Source organism: Triturus cristatus, chromosome 2_2, assembly GCF_964204655.1.
Source record: "Triturus cristatus chromosome 2_2, aTriCri1.1, whole genome shotgun sequence".
NCBI lineage: Eukaryota > Metazoa > Chordata > Amphibia > Caudata > Salamandridae > Triturus > Triturus cristatus.
Window position 1 is genome coordinate 708,780,294 of NC_140582.1, and position 27,651 is coordinate 708,807,944.

At 40.4% G+C, this 27,651-nt stretch overlaps 1 protein-coding gene across 7 annotated transcripts in view; it reads left to right on the forward strand.

Annotated features, from left to right (window-relative positions):
* STOX2 (storkhead box 2) overlaps window positions 1-26,678 on the forward strand; it is a 591,130-nt gene extending 564,452 nt beyond the window's left edge. For 4 of the 7 annotated variants that reach the window (XM_085641892.1, XM_085641896.1, XM_085641897.1 and 1 more), the window contains exon 4: window positions 23,890-26,678. In XM_085641892.1, coding sequence (XP_085498018.1) covers window positions 23,890-24,088 — 199 coding nt within the window. In that variant the 3' untranslated portion in view covers window positions 24,089-26,678. Of the gene's footprint in view, window positions 1-15,209; window positions 15,309-16,152; window positions 16,237-23,889 lie in introns of all 7 variants that reach the window. The other 3 variants (XR_014978164.1, XM_085641894.1, XM_085641895.1) reach the window with 3 other exon arrangements.
* The last annotated feature ends 973 nt before the right edge of the window (window positions 26,679-27,651 follow it).

Consider the following 27,651-nt stretch of genomic DNA (forward strand, 5'->3'; position numbering starts at 1 on the left):
TATTCCTGCTGCTCGGATAGAAATTCTACCCAAGCGGCAGCTTGCACTCACAAATTTACCGTTCGCAATCGTGAACCTACCGTTTGCGATCGCGAGCGGATAAAAAAACTCCTCTGCACATCGCGAAGCGCAGTTTTCTGCACTCCGTGAACTCCGTGGATTGCAGAAAACTCAGCGAACGGAGGAAAGTTCACTGCCCAGGCCTAGTAAGTTTAACTATATCCTAGGAGAAAAAACAATCACCCATTATTGGTGATTTGGTTATTACATGGTGATTTAACTGATGGGATAATGTCAATGCTAATAAATCAACGCTGCTTGTTGGAGTTATTTGGGCTATTGGGACATCCACCATTTAGCCTCATGGCCCTACATTATTTACAGGTTACACGCTAAATATTGTTCTAGCTCTAATGTTTGAAACATCCAGGAGCATTATCATACCCCAATCTAAGTATGTTGCTTCTGCACCTCACTCGGCTATAGCCATAATTGTGAGGCCTCTAAGTGAAAAACTGCGCTTCTGAAAATGCATTGATTTGCCATATGAAACTGACGACGTCCCAACCTTTTTTTGCCCATTTTTACAATTCAGTATAATCTTTAGATTGTGTTGGTGTGTCATTGAGCATTCTAATGACCACGTCTGATATTTGTGGCCCAGTTGAGATACCTGTGTGCAACACAGATTTTCAGAATAGGTAGAAAACATAAAACTAGCAAACGCAAAACAAACTTGTACAATCAGATAAAACCGGTTAAGTCATTGATTAGTACACAGAATTAATTAGAAGAACAAAACGCACAGTTAATGTAAAATCTTTATAGGAGGTAATAGGTCCTTCCATTCCGAAACTTTTGTTTATTTTCAGTTACGTTAACCGGACCCTCACTGAAACTTTTGTTCATTTTCATTTTAGGTAACCAGACCCTTGCTGAAACTTTTGTTCATTTTCAGTTTGTTTAGCCAGGCCCTCGCTGAAACATCTCCATTCTCATGCAGCTTTCTGTAGAAGTGCGTTTTGGACGCAGTTTCTTCTATCCTCACAAGAACTTTGCCAAGTGTTGATCAAAGCACCAAATAGAATCCACCCGCCCAGTATCTTGGGAGATGCTACTCATTGGTTTGTGATAGGAAGCAGTCGCCATCAATAGATTGTTTCATGATTCCCTTACACATCACCTTCCTTTTTCCGCATTACTTTAGCTTTGCTCTCACTGTAACAACACAGAGGGGGAAATTTAAACAATACTATCTTCTCATCCAATATAGTCTCCTTTGGTCTCCCTCAGGAATCTTTCTAATGTATTCATGCTTCTGTTATGTACGATTTCTTGCATCCTGATAATTGCTAAACATATGAGGATTGCACTCAATGATTTAATCATTTTGAGGAAGAGAAGGAAACTCGTGGGTCCAATTCCCCTGTACTTTTCTCTCATTTTGTTCAAAGGATGCTATCCTAGAGGAATAGGAATTATCTGGTGTTACTCGGATCCAAGAACAGATTTCTAATCCCAAAGTATAGTGTTCTTTTTAACTGAAATGTTCAACTATGGACAGATCCTGTACAGGTTATAGTTAGCAGAAACATAATTATATTTTTGACTTTAGCTAAACTACAAGTGCTCAGACAGGACACTTTATGAAAGATCATGTCTTATTTCAGCTTATATATCCATATTGTCATACATAGCCTGTTTTCTGATTAACTGATTATTGCAACTCACAACACACATGTCTTCCAGAAACATGAGACAGTGCAACGTGACTCCTTTATTTGCTAATGTGTTCTCCACCTTTCACTTGCACAACTTGGAGCGCCCACATGGAGTAGTTAGTAGAGATCATAGTTAAAACATAAAACTCTGTATTATTTGGAGAAGTTTAAGGAACCAGATCAATAAAGTGCCATCCATTTAAAGACAGGGTTTATTTTTACATTGTGTTTGAGGCTTTCTTAGAATACTGCTCTTTAATATCATGTTTACTTCTTTTGATTGCTAATTGTCTAATTTACTAGGACATAACTTCCCATTACCACTGACCGTGAAATTTGTTTGTTTATATATATCCTGGTGCCTGAAGTTCAAAGCATCTTGGGTTTTGTATACTGAGCAGAGGAAAATCATACTAGCTTTGTCTCCAAGCATGCAGTAAAAATCTAGTAAAGAGAACAGCTTCTATCCACATTAAATTACTTCAGTCAGGTGGAGGAGTTTTTCCATAGTTGGTTTATCACGTGTATCAAAGTAACTGTTCTGTTTGCTTACACGTCCAAGGTAAAGTTCCCGCCGATAGATGCCATTTTTGTAATACAGGTATTAGTAATATTATCACTTCCTTACATAATTCCCATCAGCTGAATGAACATAATGAAAAGCTCTCTGTAGGAGTTGTATCTAGACTCAACATTAACAATGAAAAGTATTTTCCAGGGGAATTCTACTAATGAATGCACCTCCTGTACACTTAACTAACAAACTTTGCAGTAAATCAATCTGTAATGTTATGTAAAAAAGTATTTATAAAGTGCACATATTCCAAACAGTTTCTTGGTGCTTAGTACAGACACATAACCTACTGCTCGCTGTTTCAATCATAAGCATGTATGAAGAGCCATGTTTTCAGAAGTTGTCTGAATCTGCAGTAGCAAGTAGTCATTCTGATGTTAAGTGGGAGGGAGTCCCAGAAGCAGGAAGCTAATACAGAAAATCTGGAACCTCCAAGTCTTCGTAAAAAGGAGTACTGAGCAGGTTATGGTTAGTCGACCTCAAGTTACGAGTGGGTATGTACTTTTGGATATAGGAGGAGATAAACTCTGTACTGTTACTGTAAAGAGAGTTAAAAATGATGGATCCAGTCTTGAAAGCCATACGCTGTTTTACCGGCAATCAGTGTATTTTCTCATTAGGGGGGTGATATGGCACTTCCTAGGTTGGCGGTAGATTAGTCTGGAACCCTGGTTTTGTGCCCATTGGAATCTCCTAGTGAGGTTTCTAGGTAAAGTGAATTTTGCGAGATAACTAATGCGAGGACAACCTGGATAAGAGCTTCACGGGTGAGGAATTTACCAATTTTTCTAATCTCATGCGCTGCAGAAAACAAGATGAGACTGCTGCCTCTACTTGAGGCTTCATGGACAAGGTTTTATCAACCAGAACTTCAAGACTCTTAAGTGCGTTATTTATGCTGGGGGGGTATGCCCATTGCTAATGGCCAGAAAGTGGAGTTCCATAGGTCATGCGTGCCTGCAAGTTAAGACGATGTCCATCTTATCAGAACTTAATTTAACTTGGTTACTATTTATCCAATCACGGGTGAATATAATCATAGTTGGGAAGATAATTTTAGAATCTGGTGAGTTAACGATAACGAAGAGTAGTTGCATGTCGTCTGCATAATTGTAAAATCTCACCTTAATTTTTGCAAGAGTGCGCACTAGGGGACGTATGTACAAATTAAAAAGGTGGGGGGGGGACAAAGACGACCCCTTAGGTACACTGCAAGTACGTTGGACCTTGGGAGAGCCAAAGGGAGATAAGTGGACCGACTGAGAACGGTCCTTTAAAAAAGAAACAAAACAGTCAAGCGACGTGTCCCTTATACCCTCGTCCTCAACGCTGTCCACCAGGAGCGCATGATCGACTGTGTTGAATTCTGCTTATAGTTCAAGGAGCACCAGATCCTGCGTGGTGACCTTGTCAGCTTAATTGGGGCCCAGAAAGTGGAATTCCTCGAGGGCAGAGCAGAGACTGTTAGCAAAATGTGCTTCCAGAACTTTTGTTAAGTAGGTAAGCAAAGAGATGGGACGATAGTTCTTCAGAGTATATGGATCTTCGCCAGCTTTCTTTTAATAGTGGAACCACTATCACTTCCTTAAAAGAACTTGGAACCAGACCTTGGCTTTAAGAGTCATTAAATACGGATAAGGCAGGGTCAACGAAGACAGAGAACTTCTTTTAGCACTTTCAGAGGGCAAGGGTCAGAAGGGGGCGCCCGTTTTTACTCAAGTTAATATGTTTGTGAACTGTACTTTACTAATAGTAAGCAGCTCAGATAGTGCATTAGGATTCCTATCAATGATTAGTGTTTTCCCAGGAGGAGGACTTACAGTGCTGCACTCTTTAATTGCTTTGATCTTATCAACAAATAATGAGTTTAGTGCTTCACAAAAGGATTGAGTAGGGGTTATTATTGTCAGGGTTTTCAGTTCAGACAAAATTCCAAAAATATCCTTAGACTTATTAGTTGAGTGTAGAATTTTCCCTGAGAAAGAAAGCAGCTTTAGGTTGTATGATAAAGTTTTTATATAGTTTTAGCGGGGACCAATGGACTTCCCTTTTTCCAGGTGAATAATTCCTTTGTCTCCCAAAATATCTGCTTGTTTTTAATTTCAGATATCAGTGAAAGAATTTAATGGGCAGATAACATTCAATATAGGTCTGTTTAACAAATAACTCAATACCCATTCCTTAAATATTCTTGTTAAAGAAGCAAAGTACAACAGATAGCCTTGTCCTGTAGGATGTTTGGTAAAAGGAGGAGTAATAGAATAGTGCTTCTTACAGTCTTCGAATCATATTTGGACTTTCCTCCATTTGTCTCTTCATAGGCTAGAGCTAAAACATATTATCGCACCTCATTGCATAACTCCTGAAATTTGCTTCTAGATTAAGTAGCAATCTCAGTGTGGATTTACACTGCAGTGTATAATATCTCGAAAGAAACCGAGACCGTTTGTACCCAATAGCGTATGCTCCCTACCCCGGACCGGCTGTCTTCCGAGGCTGTGTTCCATCTCTGACCTAATGACAAAAAATTGAATGCATAAAAAGGTGAGGGGCATTTTTTTGAGTGACCCCATAATGGGGCTACCTCTGCCATTACGATAAAGAAAGGCTCTTGGGAGAAAGTGAGTGAATGGTCTCACTTAACTGAATCAATTATGATTTTATCAGCTGAATTGTGCTGGTGTTATTTCCCAGCTAGTCCCTTCTGGTTTGTTTTTAGTGGTGTTCTTTGCAGCCTCACTTAAACTGACACCACTTACTGATTGCCACTTCCCTTCTGGGCTTGAGATTCCACTTCCCTTCTGGGCTTGAGATTCCAAACCATTGATTTTGTTTTTACCTTCAAATCAGCCTCATATGTCATCCAGTTTGTATTTGTTCACAGCAGTACTTGGGTGTTTTTCACTTTCACAGTGCTACTTTTCCAGCTATCCTACCCTTATATTCTTTTTGGCTGCTTCCCTACTACTTGTTGCATTGTGCAAACATTTGTTTTTTATTTCTCAATTGCATATCTACACCCGTCAGCTGTGACTCTGGCTTTCGCGCCATTCTGTTCTATTTTCTTTGTTTGCCATTGTTAAATGTAAACCAATGTTTGCTTTCTCATTATGTTTTAATTTTGTATGCTTTTTGTTCACTTAAAAAAAGTTTGTTTTATCTACTGGTTTAACTTTCTGTTCTGTGGCTATCATCATTGAATATCATAGGGTCCGACAACTATTTAAACCTGGTGTGTCCCAAATGCTAGTTCTCCATCATGTGAATCTACTTTGAAGTCATGAATATAAACCCTTTAGACTAGGATTGTGAAGAACTTTTATTAGGAAAGTTATGTTAACAAACCCTCACCCTTTCTTATTTTATTCACATCTTCAGATCTGCAGGCATAAACGAAACCTACGTTTCTCTTTTAGAATTCAGCCCATAATTATAGTTCAATAAAATGTTTGAAATGCAAAATAAAATAAAAAAAATAAATAATCAGAGTTGAAAGCTGAACTGGAGTGAATAAACTGGTTTATTTAGTCCTTACTACGGTCTCTGTCATTTAAGAGAAAAAGGAAATACACCTAAGAAACTGGCACCAGATAAGTAAGTATTAGTTGAAAAACATGAAGGCGGCAAGCCCCTTTCTGGTGTTCTTAGGGCCTCAATGCAACTCCAACCACTGTTCAGTATCGAGGTAACCACATGGGATCCTCTGAATATCACGTTTTGAAGAGTTCCCCCTACAGGACAGAATCCTTTTTCAAAGTCAGTAGATAGACACTGCTTTTGAGAGATAGGACAGGTCTCTTTAATGCATGTTGTTTTGCATCTTATTCATTCTATTGTACCATCACAAATTAACTACTAATATAGCAGCTTACCTTTCTTTTGATAACTTTATTTCGGTCAAAGACCATAAAGGTGCAGATAAAATACATACATACAAGGCACATCAAATAAAATAATAAAGATAAATACATTTCTTTAACCCCTTCAGCGCTGGGCGAATTCCGCCGCGGTGCTGAAGGGTTCGAGCGCGGGCGGGCTCATGACGGAACGGTTCCGTCATGAGCACAGCTCAACCGTGGCTCATGACGGAACCGTTCCGTCATGAGCATGGAAGGGGTTAAAAGAGAATTAAACAATGGGTTATCAAAGATATTTCGATAGTTTAAAATGATTTAAGACTTAACCTGCGGCGCCACATGCCATAGAGAAAGCGAGAAACAGCAAATACAATGGGCGGAGAAGTGTCATACTTGAGAACTCTACACGCCTGTACACTGTCTAAAACCCAAGTTTCTACAAATTGGGATGAGCCAATATTTACGTATATTACTGTAAGCAGGACAAAAAAATAAGACATGGTTAAGATCTTCTCTGGCACAATTACATAATGGGCAATTTTCATTTTCAGTTTTTGCCCATTTAGATGTGAATGATCTAATGGGTAAAGAGCCATGCCTTAGTTGAACATATAATTTCCTCGCAAGAGGGGGTTGGATCTCATCCAGAAATTTCTCCCACCCCCTTTCTGATTTAAATGCGAGGAACTCAGTGGCAAGCCTGCCATATGAAGTTGAGCTTTGTAAAGCATACAGGTTGTAATGTCTCACCATGTTTAACAACTGAGCTCTAGATATCCTCGGACAGCTCTACTCGGGGGACCCCCATAATTGAGGCAGACCAATTTTTAAAGAAAAGGCCTTGATATAGGAAAGCCAAGGGATATTTTTGCTTTTTAACTGTTCCCAGGTCTCCCGAAATTCAGCTCTAAAGGATACCAACTCAGGTACTGACCAGAGCCTCCTCCAATAAAGCAAGGGGCGCACATCTGCCAAATTCTCAATGGACTCCAGACCCAGGTCCATTCGTAATGGAATAAGGGGTGTACTTGTCGGTAATCCCACCAAATTTCTCATTTGTGCACATGTGCACATAGGTTTTAAGGCAGAAACGATTAATTATAGGAGGGCAACATTTTCCATGGAAGAGGGGATAACCTCACCAAAGGAAAGACATTGTTTTTCCTGGCAAGAAATCCTTAATAAGAGAAATAGTGAAAAGGAATACCTAAGTGCAACTCTTTCTGTAAAACATGATAGTTGCTTTTGGCTCTTAACCTATAAGAACTGCAAATCCAATTTGTGTAAAAGGGAGAAGTACACAACACTGACCCCCCTCCCCAATCGTGGACTTTAGGACCAGCAATAAAGAAATTTCTTTAACCAACTGATTAAAGAGGCGTTGCCTTTTGATCCCGACTTTGTGAACACCTTGAAAGTGAGATGCGGATTTGAACTTTAGTTTTCAGCAGTTTTGAGCCAGTACCACCCTGCTTTTTCAGGTTGAACATTTCCTCTGTTGTCAGTCTATACGAGAATGAGAACGGTCGTAGAAGGAGGGGTTGGGGGGAGTTCTGGGTCAGATGTACTGTAGTGAGCAACAGAACACTGATGTGATCCATTGTCCAGCTTGCCAACCATTCTCCTGGATTGTGAGCATTTCCAAATCACTCCCCCTGCCCCCAAAACACCACATCAGATAAGTGTAGCATCTGTTACGGTTTGCTATCCGAGAGAGGGGATTATTTACTCTAGTGCAGACACCTTTCATCATGTTTTTCTGTTGACACCACCATGGCAAATTGTGTAAAGCTCCAAGGGATAGATTAAGCTCGTCATTCCATTTTCCCTCCACTGACTAAATTAGTCACAAAGCAGTAATTGTTGTGGTCATCTATTCCACCGTGCATGTAGAACTATGAAAAGTGCAAGGCAACCTGGAGCCACGTAAGTGATGGTTCAACTGAAGAAACAGGCATGTTTTTCAGATGGCAGGAAGTCTGTTCTTCGTGTGAAACAGTTATTCTTCTTGTGTGTCTAGTGTAGTCCCTAGTCCCTTGGTTTAGAATTATCAACACATGGAATGATGTGGATTTACCCATGTCTATTTGGAGACCAAGATCTTGCAGTGGTTTGGTAGGTGATTGAAAGGCCTTTTTAAAAGTAACGGGTTTTATTAGCCTGTCCTTGTAGTACAACTAGCTGAATATTTGTACTGCCACTGCCTTGCGCTTAGAGAAAACATGTGATGCAGATTGCATGCTGAAAAGCAGTACTTCCTATTGTTTGATAACATACAGCAACTTCTCATTTTTGCTACTTTAGAAATATGGAAGTATGCATTCTGTAGGTGTAATACGCACAGCTAATATATCTAATGGTGGCAATGTAAACTCTAATGCAATGCTAGCTTCCTGAACTTCTCATCTGTATGTTTAAATTTAAATACAGAAATAGCCTTTTCCTGCTTTTTTTCGTTTCTTTTTCATAAGTGGGTAGAGAACGGGTACCTTTGCCTCTCATTATGGATTTAGGTATGTGCGAAGTTGGGCATTGCCACCCTGGGTATCAAGATGCGAAAGAAATGCTCAATTGATTGAATTTGCTGAACCGAGACTGCATTTGAGATGTATTAGTAAGGGAAAAAACAGGTTTTAAGGCTTTTCTGAAGTTAGATTGGTTTTCTTTGATATTGTAAAAATTTGCTGCCAAATGTGGTATACTTAAAATTGTATTTATATTTTTGAAGAGAAGGAACAGGTTTCAACACTTGCTTCTATAGTACAGCCAACACCTTTTCCTCCAGCTGATTCCGATGAAAGAAGACTGATTTTTTTAGGACCCTCGGGAAACTAGATTTTCACTTTGTACCTATTCTGCACAATATTTAGGGCCCATTTTTCCTTTTCCTCCACATCAGTTGACTGTACTTGATGATTTAAAATCAGTCCCTTACTGATGCAGGATAACCAGAAGAAGAGACGTGCCATTGTTTTGCTTTGTCGTGGATTAACCTCCTGCTCCCGAGAAGGCTGATGAACTCCTGTCACTCTTGGTAATGGTGCATTTGGTTCGACTGCTGCAGTAGTGATTGGTACCAAAGTAGAGGTTGAATCCGTTGGTGCTCTTGTGTTCCTTTGACGACCTGTAAAGTGCCTTGCAAACTACTCTCTTCATTGTATTCGTTTTCTCTTGACCTACTGCTCTCGTGTCTTCCGCCTCTGCCTTCTACTGTAGCGTGTCATCATTTTCCGTTCTTCTTGATCCTTGTCTGAGTCACTTGCATAGACAGATGGGTCCTGTGACCTCAGACCCTCTATGAAGGATTCTGAGGTACGATTTCTAAAGCTCTCAATAAAAAATAAAGTTGAACCCTCCGCTACCTGTCCATTATTGTCCAACCTCGGTTTCCTTTGGCTGCTCAAATGCCACCTGGCTGGGCAACTTTACACATTTCTGGAAGCATATGAGCGCCTAAAAGCAGTACCAGATCAGGTTTGATGGCAGAGATGGTCAGCCTGCGGTTGACAGGCAGTGATGGCAGTATCTTGGTACTTCAGTGCCATGTGACACTGTTGAATGCTGTATAAAAGACTGCAGAATATTGGAGTTTTGGGAATGGCTCTTACTTAATTGGACTCATTTCTTTTTAAATGCACTCAGCGTGTCCCCGGCTTTTACTATTGAAATCCATCTGCAGACCTTTGTATTGCCTCAAGGGTCTGCCAATAACCCCTACCTCTTTAACATCTATTTTCAGCGTCTTAATATATGCGTCCTTTCTCATAACCCCTTGTTTAAAATGTATGTTGATGTTACCACGATCCTTCCACTTTTGGTGAGGAAGAATCATATACATCATTGTTTCAGCAACATATGTATTTATTTTTTGTTAGTCAGCCCCAGTGTTCTGAACACAAACAGTTTACCAAAAAATGGTAAGTGTTGCATAATAGCTCCACAATATGGGTGATTAGCATAAATCAAGTTGAGAAATCAAGGGGATGGTAAACACAATTGTGTGAGAATTACGTGGGAAGCCCAGTAATATTTTTTGATGTCAGGTATGCCAATTCCCCCATCAAACCACCCCAGCGTTAGCCAATGAGTGGCGATCCGGGGGTTTTACCTTCCCAAAGCAGGTCACATAGAAAGCAGTCAAGTTCCTTAAAATATGTGGAAAAGACGTGATTCAGAGTATTCTGCAGAGCATATAAGAATCAAGGGAGGAACATCATCTTGAATAGGGCCGCACATCCCAAAAGGGACAGAGGGAGCGACTTCCAGTGCCGGACGTCTGTCTTGAGCCGTAGTAGGGGCGGCTGGAGATTGCGCTCGTAAAACTGGGACGGGTCCTTAGAGACCTAAATCCCCAGGTACTTGAAGCAGTCTTTCACCTCCACTATCTGGAATCCCTGGGGAAGCCGGAGGCATTGCACCATATAGAACATAGAGCACTGACTTGGTCCAATTTATTTTGTAGCCAGCGAAGCTACCAAACACCCGAAACACGTTCAGGACCCTGTTTAGGGAGGCTGCCGGAGATGCCAGGTAGAGCAAGATTTTATCTGCATATAGCGAAATGCGGTCCTCCCAACCAGGGGCCCACTTGAGGCACCTGATGACAAGGGACAGGCCTGCCTGGTCCCTCTGCTGTGAAAATCATTCTTGAGGTGAGGGTCCCTATAGTTTTTAGCCAAATTCTTGTGAATAAGACATTCAGGTATCCGGAGGTTGGTCCAGCTGCTGGACCTTTCCGTCTTGGCCCACCTCAAGCATTCTACAACTCGACAACACCTCAGAAGTTTTGGCTTTGAATTTGATAGAGTTGAACAAAAAGCCCTGGATCTCAGAAATAATATCCGTTTCTCTGCTTCACCTTAAACAACTGGTGTAGAGCATGCCCTTTCTAAAGCAGGAAGGCGGATGCCTGCTTTCTCAGCCGTAATCAGGTGAGACCCTAATCTAGCCCTTCATTTTGGGCTAGTAGGAAACTTAATTGCCCATTTGCAGAAGTGCATCCAGCAGCAAAGATTGTAACTGGTGCCGTGAAATTCATTCAAAGAAAACCTCTCTTTGGAAACTTTAGCGGTTATCAATCCCGGCTGTTATTTTCTGTATAGCATTATGTATTTTACATTTCTGGTAATAGTCCTAAGTAGCTGTACTCTGGTAGCCCACTTCCAGGACACTGTGGTATTTGGATCGTGCTCAACTATTATATTACAGACTGGATGGAAATATGCATTTTTCGGAATGGAAGCATCAGGTAAGGGTACCTGGAGAGGTGCCTTTATGTACAGACCCCCATGACCGAAACAAGATTTCAGCAACAAACAAATGGAATTCATAGCCCCATGTATCTTTGCGGCAGATAACTTCCTATTGGTCGGAGACCAATGCAGACTTAATATCAGACGCTGACTCAACTCATCTAATCACAGACCTAAAGGCATTAGGCCTATATCAAATGGTGATTGGGCTTACACATACTGCATGGCACACCTTAGACCTACTGTTTACCAGTGAATCAAATATCAATGTTGACTCCCCTCCCCCATTGGTTTGATTGGACCACTGCGTTGTTAAATACCACTTACAGTCAGGAACTCCCCTAGAAAGCCAGGACCCAGCCCAAAAACCAAGCTGCCCTTGAAGGAAAATTGATCTAGCCTCCTTCACATCGCATTTCTGTCCTCCTTCCCCCGTTAATGGGTTATAGTAGTTTGGACGAGGCCCTCAAAGCCCATCTCACAAGCTTTGGACATGATACCTCCTGTCTCAATAGTCGGTGACAAAACTAAGCATAAGAGTAAGCTGGCCCCAGATTAATTGAAATAAGAAAACGTGGCATGCAGGAAATTAAAGCGTAAATGGTTATCATCGAAAAATGATAGGCAATCCTACAAAAGGGCCCACAGACAATATCTAGACAACATTAAGTGCATCATTAAAGCTCATATTGTCAACAGAATTGACAAAGCAGCCACTCACCCAAGGAATTGTTCTTCATTCTCTAATCCTAAATCCTGTGAGGTGTCTATTCCAGCCTTCCAGACCCTGGTAGACAAGTTAGCTATTTTCTTCAGGGACAATATAACAAAAATGTATAATGCTTTTATCATGGATATGACAGAAGAAACAAATTTGGAGCGATGTAGGACGGAAACTGCCCTTACAGTATTATTGAAGGAGTTTACCACGGTAACGCAAGAAGATGTCAGTATCATTGTAAACCGAGTTAGATCAGGATCATCGGAAGACCTGGCTTCTCCCTACATTATGTCCATCCTGGCTCCTTCATTTCTGCACTGCCTTACAGACCTGCTTAATAGGTCATTAAATTTGGAAATAGTTCCAGCAAAATGGAAATCTGCGAGGGTCAAACCTATTCTTTAAAAAAACAAGGGCAGACCAGAATGAATTGGGACATTTCAGACCAATCTCCTTACTCCCTTATTTCGAAAGGTAATGGAAACATTTGTGAATACACAACTGACAACATACTTTGAAAGTCGACAACTGCCTAACCCTTCTCAGTCAGGTTTCCGGGCAGTGCATAGCACTAAAAGAGCGTGGAAAGAGAGGCAGTGGTTCAGATATGCTGGTCCTACCTTGTGGAGAGCATTGTAGGCATGTGTGAGGAGCTTGAAGGTGATTCTATTAGTGACTGGGAGCCAGTGGATTTGACAGAGCTGTTGAGTGATGGGTATGTGATGATCACTTGGATTTCCACTTTTGCTGGTGGTGTTCATCATGCGGTGTCTCTCCCGACCAATCTCGCTGGACTTTTTTACTCCCTACCGGATGATTTATAGAAAACTGAGACCAAATTGCCTATATCAAGTCCACTGATTTAGGGCATTAACAAATTTCACATGACCAGAGTTGCAAATAGATTTTAAAGATCACCAAATGTCTTTCAAAGCATTTAATTTAAGCTATTAGATCTTTACCCATCCATTTAAGAGTCGCAGAGTGAAAGAGTCGTAGAAATGTGGAGACGATGGAACCTTCAGTTGGTTGAAGCAAATCAGGCTTCCTTTGCTCACACAAAGGCAACAGTAAAACACCTATGAATAATAGATAAACTGTCAATGAAGGACCTGTAAACCACATCTCAGGTACCTGTTTTGGCGTCATGCACGCCCGATGGAGAGTATTTCATTGGATTCCACTGGGATCAAGAAAATCCCTAGTCCAGGCATTTATTAGTCGCCTGGATTATGGAAATACCTTAATGGCTTCCATGAAAGAACTGTATACCAGACTTCAGGTTGTACAAAACACCACAGCATATCTAGTACTTCATCTTCTCCCTCTGTCACCGTCAGGCCCCTTCTTAAGAAACCTACACTGGCTACCAATAAGGAAACGTACACCTTTTAAACTCCTCTGTCTGACACACAAATCTCTATATAGAAATGGTCCCCTGTACTTGCAGATAAAACTTAATTGGTATGCGCCAATAAGAAATCTACGGGCCTGTGGGAAACATCTGTTCTTTCCCCATAGGACCCGCACCACCAGAAATCGTGGAAGATCATTTTCATACTTCGCCCCCCAATACTGGCATCAGCTCCCCATACAGCTTCGTGTCTGCACAATCATAGATACGTCAAAAAAAGTTCTAAAAACGTGGATGTTCTAATCTATTGCAATACCACTGTTAATATCTGTTGGAAATCTCGCACCATGGCCATAACACCCTTTCAGGGTGATATGTCGCGCTTAATAAGTTCCAATTAATAATAATAGTGTATTTATTGATCAGATCATGTGTCAAAAGCTTTGTTGTAGGACTTTCTGTGCTGCCTACCACAATCTGGAATGGTTTTCCATTCCACTTAAAGCATATCCCGAGCTACTTAGTTCAGGCTAGCAGCTGAAAGACCTGTCTGTGTGCTAGTAAGTGTACTGCTCTGGGATGAAGTTCTCTAGCGCAGACAAATCCTTTGGAGTGAATGTTTGCTTTACAAAACCCTGTTAATATCCAAAATGATTGCATGCATATGTTTATTACCTATTACTGAGCATCTGGCCTGAGGCCATTTATCTAACAATACCCATTGACCAGACCGATCTGATATATCCGCTACAGCACATTTTAGTTGCTGAAGTGATATTGACTTTCTTGATGCTGTTTTTTCTGAACCCTTCTCCCCTTTTGGACTTAGATACTTGGCAGCATGTGATGAAAACCCCTCCACTAGACATAGCAGAAGGCTGTGCCAGCTACAGGAGCTTAATTCCTTCTGGAGTCTTCTAATCTTCCTCAATATTTAATGCCTCCACTTCCCTTTAGGGTTCTCCTAGACATCTTCTGACTACATTGGCATGATGGGCTTCTCCTTGCATCTTGAACCTACTGTTTTCTTACTGAACAGGCTGAGTCTCCATACAGGGTCCTCCTAATATTTATTTTCTTCAAGAGGGAGAATTCATGAAAGGTCAAGACATAAGAGCAGTGACAAAAAAAATTAAGCCAAAATATTTAAAGTAGAATAATCACCACACAAAAACACTCAAAGAAATCAACTGTTGAAGAATTGGACCAATATCTAAATTTTCATGTCGTATATGGTTAACATATAGAACCTAGATCTCGAAGGTCCTGCGTCCTGGCTTTTGGAAAAATTAACTGAGGTTTCGTCTGGCAGTGCCCTGAACTATGGGATTGTGGGTTCCCTTGAAGGAGCAGTATTCCTTTTATGCTTTTTCAAACGGTTTACTATTTGACTGAAACCCCCTTGACTTCATCTTATTTTTGGTTTTTAGAAGGATATAGTAAATATTAATCAGTCCAATTTTCACCCGATGTTTTTTCACTAATTAGGTTTGGCGTTATTTTAGGAAAGAATGGCTAGATTTAGTTATTATTGTAGGCATCTATACATGTTAAAAATAAGTTTTTTGAAATTATTTTTTGTAAAAGTGCACAACAGTCGAGAGGGTATATTTAATATTGATGACTTCAGCGGCGATCCCATGATAGAGTACTTTAGTACTTGGAGGACACATTTCCAGAATTGATGTAAGCACCTAATCAGTAATGCTTCTGCTTGTTCCATCCTTCAGGTTTTGGAATTCCTTCATGAGGCCCTGGATAAGTGCCTTGCCCCAGCTCTCGCTGAGTCCACCTAGTGGCTTTGGGGGCAGAAAAAAGGAGGATTAAAGGTATTTCCTGACAGTAGTCATCCTTTCAATGGCCTCTTTTTGCGAACTTCTCTTAAGTGAAAACAAAATAGAACACCATAGCTGAACTGGATTTTCAATTTAATTTATAAGCTAGCTTGTGTGACTTCATTTGAAGCTCCTGGTAGCATCCGTGTTCCGCGTAAGGCTAATGTTTCTTTAAGTTGTGTTGCTGCTTTCTCACACATGGATGTCCACTTGTTCATGCATTTGAATAGTGCATGGTTCATTTTTTCTTATCTTTAAGTGCTGATAAGTGTTTCTTTAGTTCCAAATATTGTGCAGTCCTACAAAAAAAAAAACACTAGGAAATGTTGTGCACATCCATACATTACCATATGCTTGTTTCGCCCAAGAGCAGAAATACCGCTTTTTATAACTCTTACAAATTCGCATAATATAGTTGACCCAAAGCTGGCACAGTTTCTTCGAAGCTTCTCCTGGCTATAAAACCTGAATTTAAATAGCAAATTAGGAAGCTTATTCTTCTAGCCCTCCCAGATTCAAAATCATTTTTGTAGGACAGAGAACCTTCTTTGGTTAAAATGGCATGCTTTTCGTAAAAACGTGTATCGGGGTCAAATAGTATCCCCTCCTGATGCTTATTTTCAAACCGTTGTGGTGAACACTTTTGCTTCACAGCAGAAATGTAGGTGGCTCAAGGTGTTTTGTATGCAATCTCTGCAAATTTCTCTCATCCTCCTTTTTTGCTTATGGTTGGATGGGTGCTGCTTAAAGCTCAATTATGAATGAATCAATATGTTACAGAATTAAGGATGTCCTCCTTACTTGATTACCCTACTTCTGTATCCTTTGCATAATATAGGCAGTCCTCTGACTCCTTCAAACAAAGAACTACAAGGGGTAAGGTATTTTTGGCCTGTCACAGTCATTGACCAGCCATTCTACTGTAAGTATGTACTGACACAAATGTATTTAAGTAAGGAGGTTGTTTATGATTTAGTCTTCTTTCCTTAGGTAGGGTCATTTGTTTTCTAACAAATACTTGTTTCTTTAATACCAAATGCCTTTTCTTGTTGAATGTTATCTGTTTTGGGGTGGGTGGGGTGGTTTGGCATAACTGTGCTCCCATCATGAAAAAACAGCCTCTGGTGCAGTGTTCTGGTTAGGCTAATTAACATGAAATTAATTGTTTAGATCCAGCGAGCGAATTTGCGCTATTGGAATCGAGGATCCTAGGGGTAGGCTTTGTGGATTAAAACCAGACTTTTAAAGTTGATACCTTACGGCATTGGATGCCTGTTTAGAGCAGGTACGGGTGGATGTGCTCCTTTCTGGTCGTTGTCCTAAGAAGTTGAGGCAGTTCAAAAGAAATAAGGAAAGGTGTGTAAATTATTGTTTCTTTAATCAAGAGTGCACTAGAGGGGCAGCACCAGACTACATTCACTTGATAAGAAATGTTTTTAATTTTTTTAAAGATTCTTTTATTGTAGCATGTGTATAGTGCTTACTACCCCTTAGTGGGGGTGTTGAAGCACTTACAAGTTCCCTTGTAAGGTGTGTGGTTGTTGGGAGGGTGTTGTTTCTGCTTTGAGCTTACATGAGAAGTGTTTTCATGTCATGCCTCAATCTCCTCCCAAGTTCTCCAAGGCTTCCAAAGGCAGACGAGTGCCATTCAGGTGAGCTCTAATCTGGTCGTGGTTCAGACCCCAGCCAACCTGGCACCCTGCACATGTGAGGGCGAGAGATGAAGTGCTTGGTAGGTGGCTGCTCTGACAGCACAAGAGTGTTACCTTCCATTTCCTCCCCCTTCCTACAGCCCAATACGGTTTTGTGGATCCCAGAGACCCTGGTCCTTTACATAAGGAGGCAATCTCCTGACCTAAAATTTCCTACCAGAGCACCTTCAACTTACATTGTTAGTAGCGAATGGCATTGCAGGGTAAAAAATATGGACAATGTGGTGAAAGGAGGCTTACCCTGCTTCTGTTATTACATCTAGGACAGCAGCATAGCACCAATGTGGTAGTTCCTAATTTGTTTAGTCTTTTGCCCAGCTCTTCTCGGATTTGTGAGCCTTTTGAAAACACTTTGTATATGTCTCCACAGGATAGCTCACCTTCCGAGCTCCCCTGTGTGTTTCCTTCCCACTCTAGCCCCCATCCACCATTAACTCTGTTCTCTCTTCAAATCCCAGCATGTGTCGGGCTGTCATGCCCTCAGTATTAGATGCGTGGCTGAGTACAGCTCAGTACTTGTTTTAGGACTAATTATATCTGTTTAGGGCTGGAAATAGGTTTAGAGCCTGTGGTGGGCTACAGTGCATGCTGTACGGTTGTCTACAATAAGGTACTTTTAATGCTTCCCATTAGAGGCCCAGTACCTAATTAAGAGTAGTTTAAGGACCCGCTACTGCCTGCAATCCTTTACCCTACTCTGGAGTGCAATAACAGGTACAGTATGTGGTCTATGGCTGACCAGAGGTACAGTACCTGCTCAGACACTACCAAACACAGCACATACTGTGAACCTGACAGTAGCGGCAGTGCGTATTAATATGACGCTGTTTAAAGGTGGGTTATTCGCAATGGTGCTGACTAAAGGCATATGAGCATCTGGGGGTGACTACAAGAACAGCATCAGAAGCGAATAGACTGCGTTCATGTAGCATCTTGTTGACAAGAAAGACTGTGCCTGCTCAAGGACAGTTAACAGAGGCAGTGCTTGTAGGTTGGGTATAAAGATGGTACCTGCTCTGAGTGTGTTTGCTGGCAAAATACCACTGAGCAAAGGCAGCGACAAACAGCTTGGGCATAATATCAATCTAAGGTTCCTTTAGTGACGGATATAGTATTATTATCCTTATTCAATCGAAAAGGGAGCAATTTAACAACACTGTCCTATTTATTTACATTTTACCGATTACACGTACTCTTCTTTCCGGCTCTCCTCATCTCTACTGCTCTCCTCAAGGAATCCTATCCTGGCCCAATCACCTCCTTCTAACTTTAGCACACAGGTCACCTCACCACATCCAGTAAGACCATCCTCTTTCCCTTTCTCAGTATATGATGATCACTTGGATTTCCACTTTTGCTGGCGCTGTTCATCATGCTGTGTCTCTCCCGACAGATCTCGCTGGACTTGTTTACTCCCTACCAGATAGTTTATAGAAACCTGAGACCAAATTGCCTATATCAAGTCCACTGATTCAGAACATTAACAAATTTCACATGACCAGAGTTGCAGTTAGATTTTAAAGATCACCAAATGTCTTTCAAAGCATTTAATTTAAGCTATTAGATCTTTACCCATCCATTTAAGAGTCGCAGAGTGAAAGAGTCGTAGAAATGTGGAGACGATGGAACCTTCAGTTGGTTGAAGCAAACCAAGGCTTCCTTTGCTCACACAAAGAGGAGGAAACATGACAGCACAGAATAAGAAAGCCAGGTGCTTTTACATACATATTGAGGAATAAAAGAGGAGCCTGGGCGAATCCATCTGACAAGTATCCGACTTTGGAAGTCAAATAGGCAATAGAAATAAACTGACATTGTCGTGAGGATAGCTGCGCCACAACTTGACCTCTGAGGCTCCGCTGCCATGGTCTACGCAAGAAAAGCAAATCATCAACTTTAACACTTCAATGAATAGAGTACTAGTTAGACATGGTCACTCCTTCCACTGTCTATCAAATGTCATCCAGGTAGAAAAACTGGACTGACTTGGACCAATTGCAAGGTGTAAGACCGTGTGTAAGGGGGAGAGAAAGCGATCATGCTTCCTGCCATTTCCCCGTTTTGTACTGAGTGATTTTATACGGCTTTATAGAGACCAGAGGCCCGGTGAAGGTTCCCTGCACGGTGGTTCGATATGGCACGTTTTTGGTTGAGAAATCACAACCCCAAAATTACTCTAGACATTCATCCTGCACTGTGCCCTAAATGGCTGCTTTCCTGATGCTGTAGAGCCGTCACATCATTGTCCAAGTTTGCATAGGGTGACCAACCGTCCGTAAATTTCACGTCCGTTGTCCGTGAGGATCCTTTTTACAGACGCCTTTTGTCCGTAATTTTTGGTCATCACTGTTCCCTGCAAGAAGACTCAACTCCTTGATGGGGCAGCCTCGCACTCTTCCTCTGAGCACAAGAGCAGCCCCACCCCGCCCATTGTCATTCTGTATGCAGCTGATGATTGCCACATACAGAATGACAATGGGCAGTCTGGGCTGCTACAGCATGGGGTGGCTTCCTCCAGCCTCCGTCTAGGGCAGGGCATTCTGTCAGATGGAAGAAATGTGCAAAAATGCCAATGCTGCTACATGGGAATCCAGTTCATGAAAAGAAACTGGTGAAAGAAGTTAAAAAGGGCTAGAGTTCTTTCACAGTCTCATTGTTTTCGAACTGATCCTTTTTATTATATTATATTCAACGAAGCCATAGTTGTTGCTTTTTTATTTTATGTGACTAACAACCATTGACAAAGCCAATAGTTCTGGCTTGTTGTAGGTGTAACGTTACTTATTGTGTTATATATCTGGATACAATGACAGAAGAGGCAAAATACCAGTCGGGCAGTACACTATACTAAGCACCGATTTTTAGCTAAGGTGTTTTAAGCCATGCCCTTAATTACATCGAACACCCACTTTCAAGATACCCCCCCCCCCCCCCCCCCCAAGTTGTTTCATCCCACTTGAAGCCCTGGAAACAACACCATGTCACAGTCACTTCATGGCCTGGCACTGTGCATGATGAATGACTCATGACTTCCACTTTGTCAGGTTGCCTGTGTGCAGGGGCATAGTGAACCCTCCCCCCACCCCGCCCCTTGCTTTAGGAACTACAGCAGGGGTGAAATTCTCGATGGGCCTCTTCTGTCTGCAAGTCTGCAGACAAAGGCTCAGCTCATAATTAATATGAAAAGGTGGCTGAGTGAGTAAGTGAAGGGATGGGCGGATGGCTGGATGGATTAGTGAAAGGGTGAATGGATGAATGAAAGGGTGAATGGATGGATAATGAGAGAAAGGATGGATGAGAGAAAAGGTAAATAGATGGGTGGATGGATAGATGGATGGGTAAAAGGGTGGATGGATGAGTGAAATGATGGATGAATTAATAAGTGAATGTGTAAATGGATGGACGTATGAGTGAAAGGGTGGATGAGTGAGTGAAAGGGAGGGTAGACGGACCAAAGGATAGATAGATGAGTGAATGAGTGAAAGGATGGATGAGAAGATGGATGAGTGATGGGGTCAATGGATGGATTCGTAAGTGGATGAGTAGATGCATAGGTGGATGGATGGAAGGATGGCAAAGTGAAGGGGTTGATGAGTAGAGAAAGGGAGGATGGGGGACTGAAAGGGTGAATGGGTGGATGGAGGAGTAAGTGAAAGGATGGGTGAAAGGGTAAATGGCTGGATGGATGAGTGAATGGATGGATGGAAGGATACATGATGGATAGGTTTGCAAATGGTTGAATATGTTTGGATATGGATAGGCTACTTATATACTATTGCGCAACCTCCTCTGATGTGTCTGTAAAACTTACCTTTTGTCCTGATTTTTGTCCTGAATTTTGCCCCTTTGTCCTGAATTTTTACACTCACTGTCCTGAATTTGTACCCATGCTAATTGGTCACCCTAAGTTTGCACTCTCCATAGTACACTTTCCTGAAAAGTTTAGCATTGCAAAGAAGGAATGGTGTACCTAAAGCAGCAATCGCATTTCTCCTAAGAGAACTGTAATGTATTTTTTAAGTGTGTAAAGTTTTGGGGTTGATAGATGCTTAGAAGGGATGGGATCGGTCATAGGTTTGTGATGGACTATCCTATTGAATCTTGTAACTAGCATAGTCCCAGACATCGGTACGTTACCAGCCACAAATATGTCGGATGTTTCCACAGCTGAGGTTTCCTGTGAGGGTTTGTCCTGAAAGCTGCAGAAAGCTGTGAAGAGGGCCCTGGAAATCACCAAGTTTGAGAGAGGCCATCAAAACATTGGCAAGTTAGAACACTGACTCAAATGAATGTCGACAAACCTGCCCCGTATAGGGAAGTAAGAAAACTAACATAGAGACTCCTGATGCCTCTGTAGTAAGTAGGTGAGAGTAGCAGAAATTGGCACCGGGCTGATATGTTCCTCTGTTTTATATGACATAACACTCTCTTTTGCACAAGTGTATCACTGAAATAGGATTTGGCTTTGCATACGGTTTTGTCTGTGTATGTGCGCATGCCAGCCAAAATTCATACATATTGGTTTATTTTGCCTAAGATAAGTCACAAACTTCAAATGGTAACAGATGTCTTTGTGTTTTAACAAATCGAAAGTTATAAAAGTGAATTTCTTGCTTCGCTGTAATAAGTGAAAATGGAACCTTATTGGCCCTATTTCGCCGAAGATGTAAGTCAAGCAAAAATAGCTTTTTAGGTATTTCCATTTTCTGACCTAAATAGAAAAACAGCGACATTTTATTGAGTACGAAAATATGCAAACCTATGACCTGCGATACAAGTACAGGATAAGCTGTAATACAATCCTAGAAATAGACGATATACAATGTCATATTGGTGTTACAAGAATACAAACTTCCACAATTAAAACGATGGTGACATAGGATAGCTACATTTTTGAATAATTTTACTGATGGCTACAGGTGAATATTGTCATGGTGAATGGTTGTTTCAACAGTTTGTCTGCTAAAGTTAATAGAGGTTGCATTTTTTCAGCAAATAGTCAATGTATGATGATGATAAAGAACACACCAGCATTGATACTGTGAGTTAAGTGTATCCCAACATGCAAATACTATAATACGCTTTAACTCTGTTGCTGCTTTCTTGACTTCTAGTTATCCGTACTTCAAGGGAAATCAGTTTTTCACTTCCTTAAAGTCCTTGCAAAACTAAATTATGCATCGTTAAATGTTTCATTGGTAACTTAGTACTAAATGATGATGGGTACAGGCGTTATTTTTAATTTTTTTTATATATAGACACATTGATAAATAGGTATGATTCTATTCTCTTAGTAGGGAGTGCAGCAGTGCCGCCTGTTCTGTTTCCAATATGTCACTACACATTCTGCTTTCTTTCATGGTCGTGTCATATAAATCCACTCAGCAAGAAAACATATCTCTTAACCATAAAAGGTATTTCTTAGCATAATATATCTTAAGAAGAGTCTGTGTGGAAATCTGTGCTTTTTTGCCTTTTATGTCAGTTGGCTTCTTCTCTTAACTAATCTTACATGGTCGAACTTGGTTTTGAATCCTTCACGACCGCGCCTCCAACAAACACACGAGACAGCGCTTCATATTCTCCCCAACCTACACATGTCTTGCTATATTTCACAGTTCTCCTATGCTATAAACATAACTTCCTATCTTTTTTGTACATTTTCCTTCACAGTGTTCTTATCCTCAGTTTCATCTCTGTTTGTTTATAATAGTTTTTCTTTTTCTGTTGTGGGTACTTATGATGAAGCCCAGGCCAAGTTTTAAAAAGCAGCAACATTTGTGCTTCACACAGGAGCCTACAAAGCATCGAATAAGTGTTGGAAAAGGACAGTGCAGAAAATATTTGTAAGAGTAATGGGAAGGGTGGATGGCTGCATATATATATCGCTTCAGGCAATGGGCCTATAGTACGGTGGTCGTTTGTGTAGGAGCGAGATTACCCTGTTGGATTATTCCAGCACAGATATCTTCCATACTAGCAGAACAGTTATTTAGCAGAATGGAGTGGATTTAGGGATGAAGTAAACATTATTGGTGAACGTGATAGTAATCTGTTAATTTTGCTCTTTAACTGCATTTTTAATATTTCTCAATTTCCAAAAATACTTTCCTTGGTTTATGGCTTTTCATGCAGTAGAAGAAGGGGACACACGAGACATAACGAGAAAAAGCTAAAAAGAAATTAAGGTTGCAGAATACTTGATCCACCTTGAAATATAATTTTCTGGTTGAACTTGTTAAAGGTAAAAAAGGAAGAGAAATAATAATGAACAAGCCTGCAGGAGTGAGGCAAATTAGTTCTAGGACTAAAATAGTATTTGTTTGGAGATATTTCACTGTAAAGGGTATGGGGAGCATGACACATAGGGCTTAAGCATTTGAATGAGTGTGTTCTTAATATCTGCCTTCCACGGTCTACCCCCACACCCTTCCTCTGAGGAAGACAGTTTGAAGACAAGATATTGGTGAGGTTGTGAACGTAGAGGGATAAATAAACTTGTTAAGTCTCAACCGCAATAGGACATTAATAGTATTTGAATTGAAGCGCTCAACCAAGCTGTTTGTCAACATGGGCACTGCATAAAACAAAGATAAAACATTTCAAAGTAAATATGTTAATTTGTTAGCCTGCATATAAAAAGAAACGTATGTCAAACAACGTTTCTGCCTTGTGAACTTTGTTACAGGGTCTAGCCTGTTTAGAATTTCACCTGTACCCCCAAGTGGTGGTTGGAGAGCACTTCTGGAAACCATTTTGCCAAGGCATGTGTGAACAGTTACGCTTAAAAACGTATTGGATATGACGTTACATAACAAGGAAGATCGTTTTATAATGGCTTTTTTTTTATTGTGTTCTTGCAGGACTCGCGAAAGCCTGGCTTCCAACACTTCAAGTATTGTCGAAAGTAACAGACGTCAGAACCCAGCTCTCAGCCCTGCTCACGGGGGAATCGGGCCCCCGTTCAACTTCCGAGCAACGACCGCAGACTCCGCAACCACTGATGCTGAGAAACTGCAAAAACCCGCTAACTGCCTGCAAGCTTCTGTTACTAGTGTTTGATATTCACGCGACCTCAGAGCTTTTTCTGTCTCATCCTACACATCAAAGTTTACTGACATTGGGACCGATGTTTACATCCTTAAAAACAATCAACTTAACCACACTTTGTGTGGCGTGCTAAAAAAAAAAAACCTGTGCTCCGGCATAGGCTAAGGGCAACAAAACCAGTACCACCGCCAGCTGAAACAAAATCTTTATTTCACAATATTGCTTTAAAAAAAATAAATCATTTGCAGTTTTGAAGCAAGAAAATAGCAGCCTGGGATATTTGTACACATTCCCTTTCATGCTCATCATTAAGTGAGTAAACATGTGAAAGTCATGACACTGAAATTATCATCTGCGTATTTCATATCATGCAGTCGCCAACTCCATTCTGTGTGGAAGTGACTTGGCGCTAAAGACCTCACCTCCCAAATCACTTGAGCCCACATGTGGGTAAAGTGTACTGCAGAGCCAATCTTGAATATTTTTTTTTTTCAGACCACCAATCAAAATCAAATTGCAATAGGTAACAAACAGTGTCAAACTAGATTAAGAAGGACAGCAGCTCTGTGAGTTAGTGGTAGGGGATTATGAGGTATAAAGAGCAAATAAAAGTAAGCAACACTCGAAAGGAATTATTTTAGGATTTTAACTTAGTCCTCCCTGATCACACATGGTAAGCTGTGTGTATAATTTGAGCAAGTATTAAATGGCAAATTTGGCATGGGTGCAGCTTTCAAGGAGTAACAAGGAAATACTCTTTTATTGAGTAGGAACCAAGTATTATAAAAATTGCTCTAACCCTCATGGCGCTGATATAGCTAATCCCCTGGTACACTAAAATAATGATCTTAAATATTTTGTATGAACAAAAAGGAGCTTTTCTGCTACAAATTACAAGTGTGGCCTGATGACTTGATTTCTTTCTAATGGAAGGATTTAATTCTATTTTATTTAGAGTTTCATTATAATGCCTAAATTAGGCTTTTAAAATGACATGCTTTTTTTCATGGGAATTAAAAGAAACAAACTGTGGGGGGATTGCATTTTGGGCCTTTTTGTTTTGAATATTTGTACTCCATAATGTTGTAATCTCGCAACTTGGACAAAGTAACATTGAAACTAAATTTCCACTTCGGTTGACAGAACTGCACTCAATTCTGCAAGTGATGGCTGAATGTGATTTCCGCTTAAACTATAAGGTTTATCTAAAAAATGCCAGTTCCGGGACATTGTGAAACTACGTTCTTCTTTGGCAGCGGAGACAACATAAGCGCGACCTGAATTGAACTGGTGATGCACCATTCACAGTATTAAACCACAAATTGTGGTAAGGATAACATGGGAGCAATGCCACATTAAAAAAATTGAGAGAAAATGGAATGAGGTTGGGAGTGTTATATGCTCACAACCTCTACAATTTGCAGAGAAGGTCGTCTTTGGAAGGAAATACAAATAGTATCTACCTAAAACCTTTGCTGTCGATCAATCGAAGTGTTTACAGAATTAGGTGATGTTGAATCTATGTGAAACTTAAAGGATCAACACAAAACTATTGGCATTTTGCACACTTAATATGTATTATTTCTATAATACAACATGTTTATTTTATGAATTTCTTTTTTTTTTTACTTTTTACATAGAACTACCTCCATGAATTTGATGATAAAAAATGGAAGCAATGTAAAATTGTATTGTATAAAAAGTAAGTTTTGAAACCTTATTAGGTTAGTTATTCTATAAACTATGTCAATGCTTATGTATGAGCTCATATTTTTCATTACCATGGTTTCCTTTTGTATTATAAAGTTACAAAAAAATATTTTTTTCCATGGGGAAAAAAAAAACTTTTGTTGATTAGGTAAAGGGGGATGAGTCATGGGCATCATCTCCTCAATCTTGCTTTAATTTTCTTCCTGAAGTCAGCTGGTAATTGTAATGCATCAGACTGCATTGCATATGCTTGTTTAAGCATGATAGCCAGTCTGGCTCTTGCAACAGAAGACATGTCAGATATTTGAATTGCCCGCTTTCAAATACATTAGATCAGTTGCCGCAGATGTTACTTTCCTCAAAGCAGTTAAAAGTAAAAAGGGTTGTAACACTGTCAGGTAACCTGTGAGTGACTGAATGTGACATTAGGCAAACTAGCTTAATACATGCAAGCAGGATTTTACTGTACATTAGGAAGGAGTATTGCAGCCAAGACTGCCTTGTATAAATGTGTTTGCACTGAAAAAACTATTAAAAATACTTGGTCTCTGGTTGCTGTAAAGGTCATCCAAGATGGATGTTTTGTTTATATTGTATAGTATTTCATATGAAATAATTACAGTCCATGAAATGTCTTCCCTAATGTTACTGATTTATAACAGCACATTTGTAACATGGTTTTTATTGTGTCAGTGTATCATATTGTAAAGGATGTTTACTTGTCATGCTTAGCATAATAACTTAAAAAGGATAAAATGACAGGGATTTTTGTAAGCCTATATTTGAAAGTCCCTTCATATGGTAATATTGTGTTCATGTTGTTATGTAGTGTTGTGTGAAATATCCATTTTGGATTGTGTTACTTTTTAAGATATTAAATAACATTTGGTTATATGCTTTAAGTAAGCAGACTTTTTTTGTGCACCGGACCAATCGGAATTCCGTCACAGAAAACGTAGAAGAAAAAGATCACTAGGTAACCTAACGTATGACTTCTTCACAGTCCTAATTTTTTTGAGACCCGAAAAACCTCAAAGGAACACAAAGCCTGATCATACAGATTTAAAAATGCACTACAGGGTTCCACTCAAACAAGCCGTCTTGCACTTAACCCTCTGCATAACTCCTCAGTTTCCCTCACTATATGCTCTGTTGTATGCTCTGTTTTATGCCATCTTGTTTCTGGGGTGCTTTTTAGCTAGTCTCCCATTCTGATGGCACTGTTGGCAGGATATATTTCACCGATTATATCTCTTCAGCTTATTTTCTGTTTGTATATGTATAAGTCTCCTCCTCTTCCAGTCTTGTCTCTGATCTATTGCTCGGATTTTATACCTGTACTAGAAATACATCAAGGAAACATTTGCTCTTCTGCAATACTGTATCATTTCAATCTTGTTTATTAAATAAATAAATACTCGGGTTTGTAGAGCGCGTCTAATCACCTGTGAGGGTATACAGGCGCTGTCCAAAGGCATGGGGAGATTAAGTGTTTTGCTCAGAATCGCAGGATGTTGAGCTCACGCCTAGACTCGAACCTGGATCCACAGCTCCACAGTCTGCAGCTCTGGCCTTTGCACCATAACATAATGTGTATTTGTAAAGCGCACGTTCACCCGGAGGTATCTTGGCGCTGAATAACAGATGTTTGTTACCCAACCTAATGGTACTCATTTTATCGACCTCAGATGGATGAAAGGCTGAGTAGACCCACCAGGATTTGAACCTGTGACCATGAGGTCGAACACTGGCTCCTATAGTGGATGCATTAATCCAATGATCCACCACACCCTATTCTGCAATACGATATAGTTAGTTGTTTTATTTCCTGAAATACAACATTTTTTTAGAAGGTGCCTCAGAAC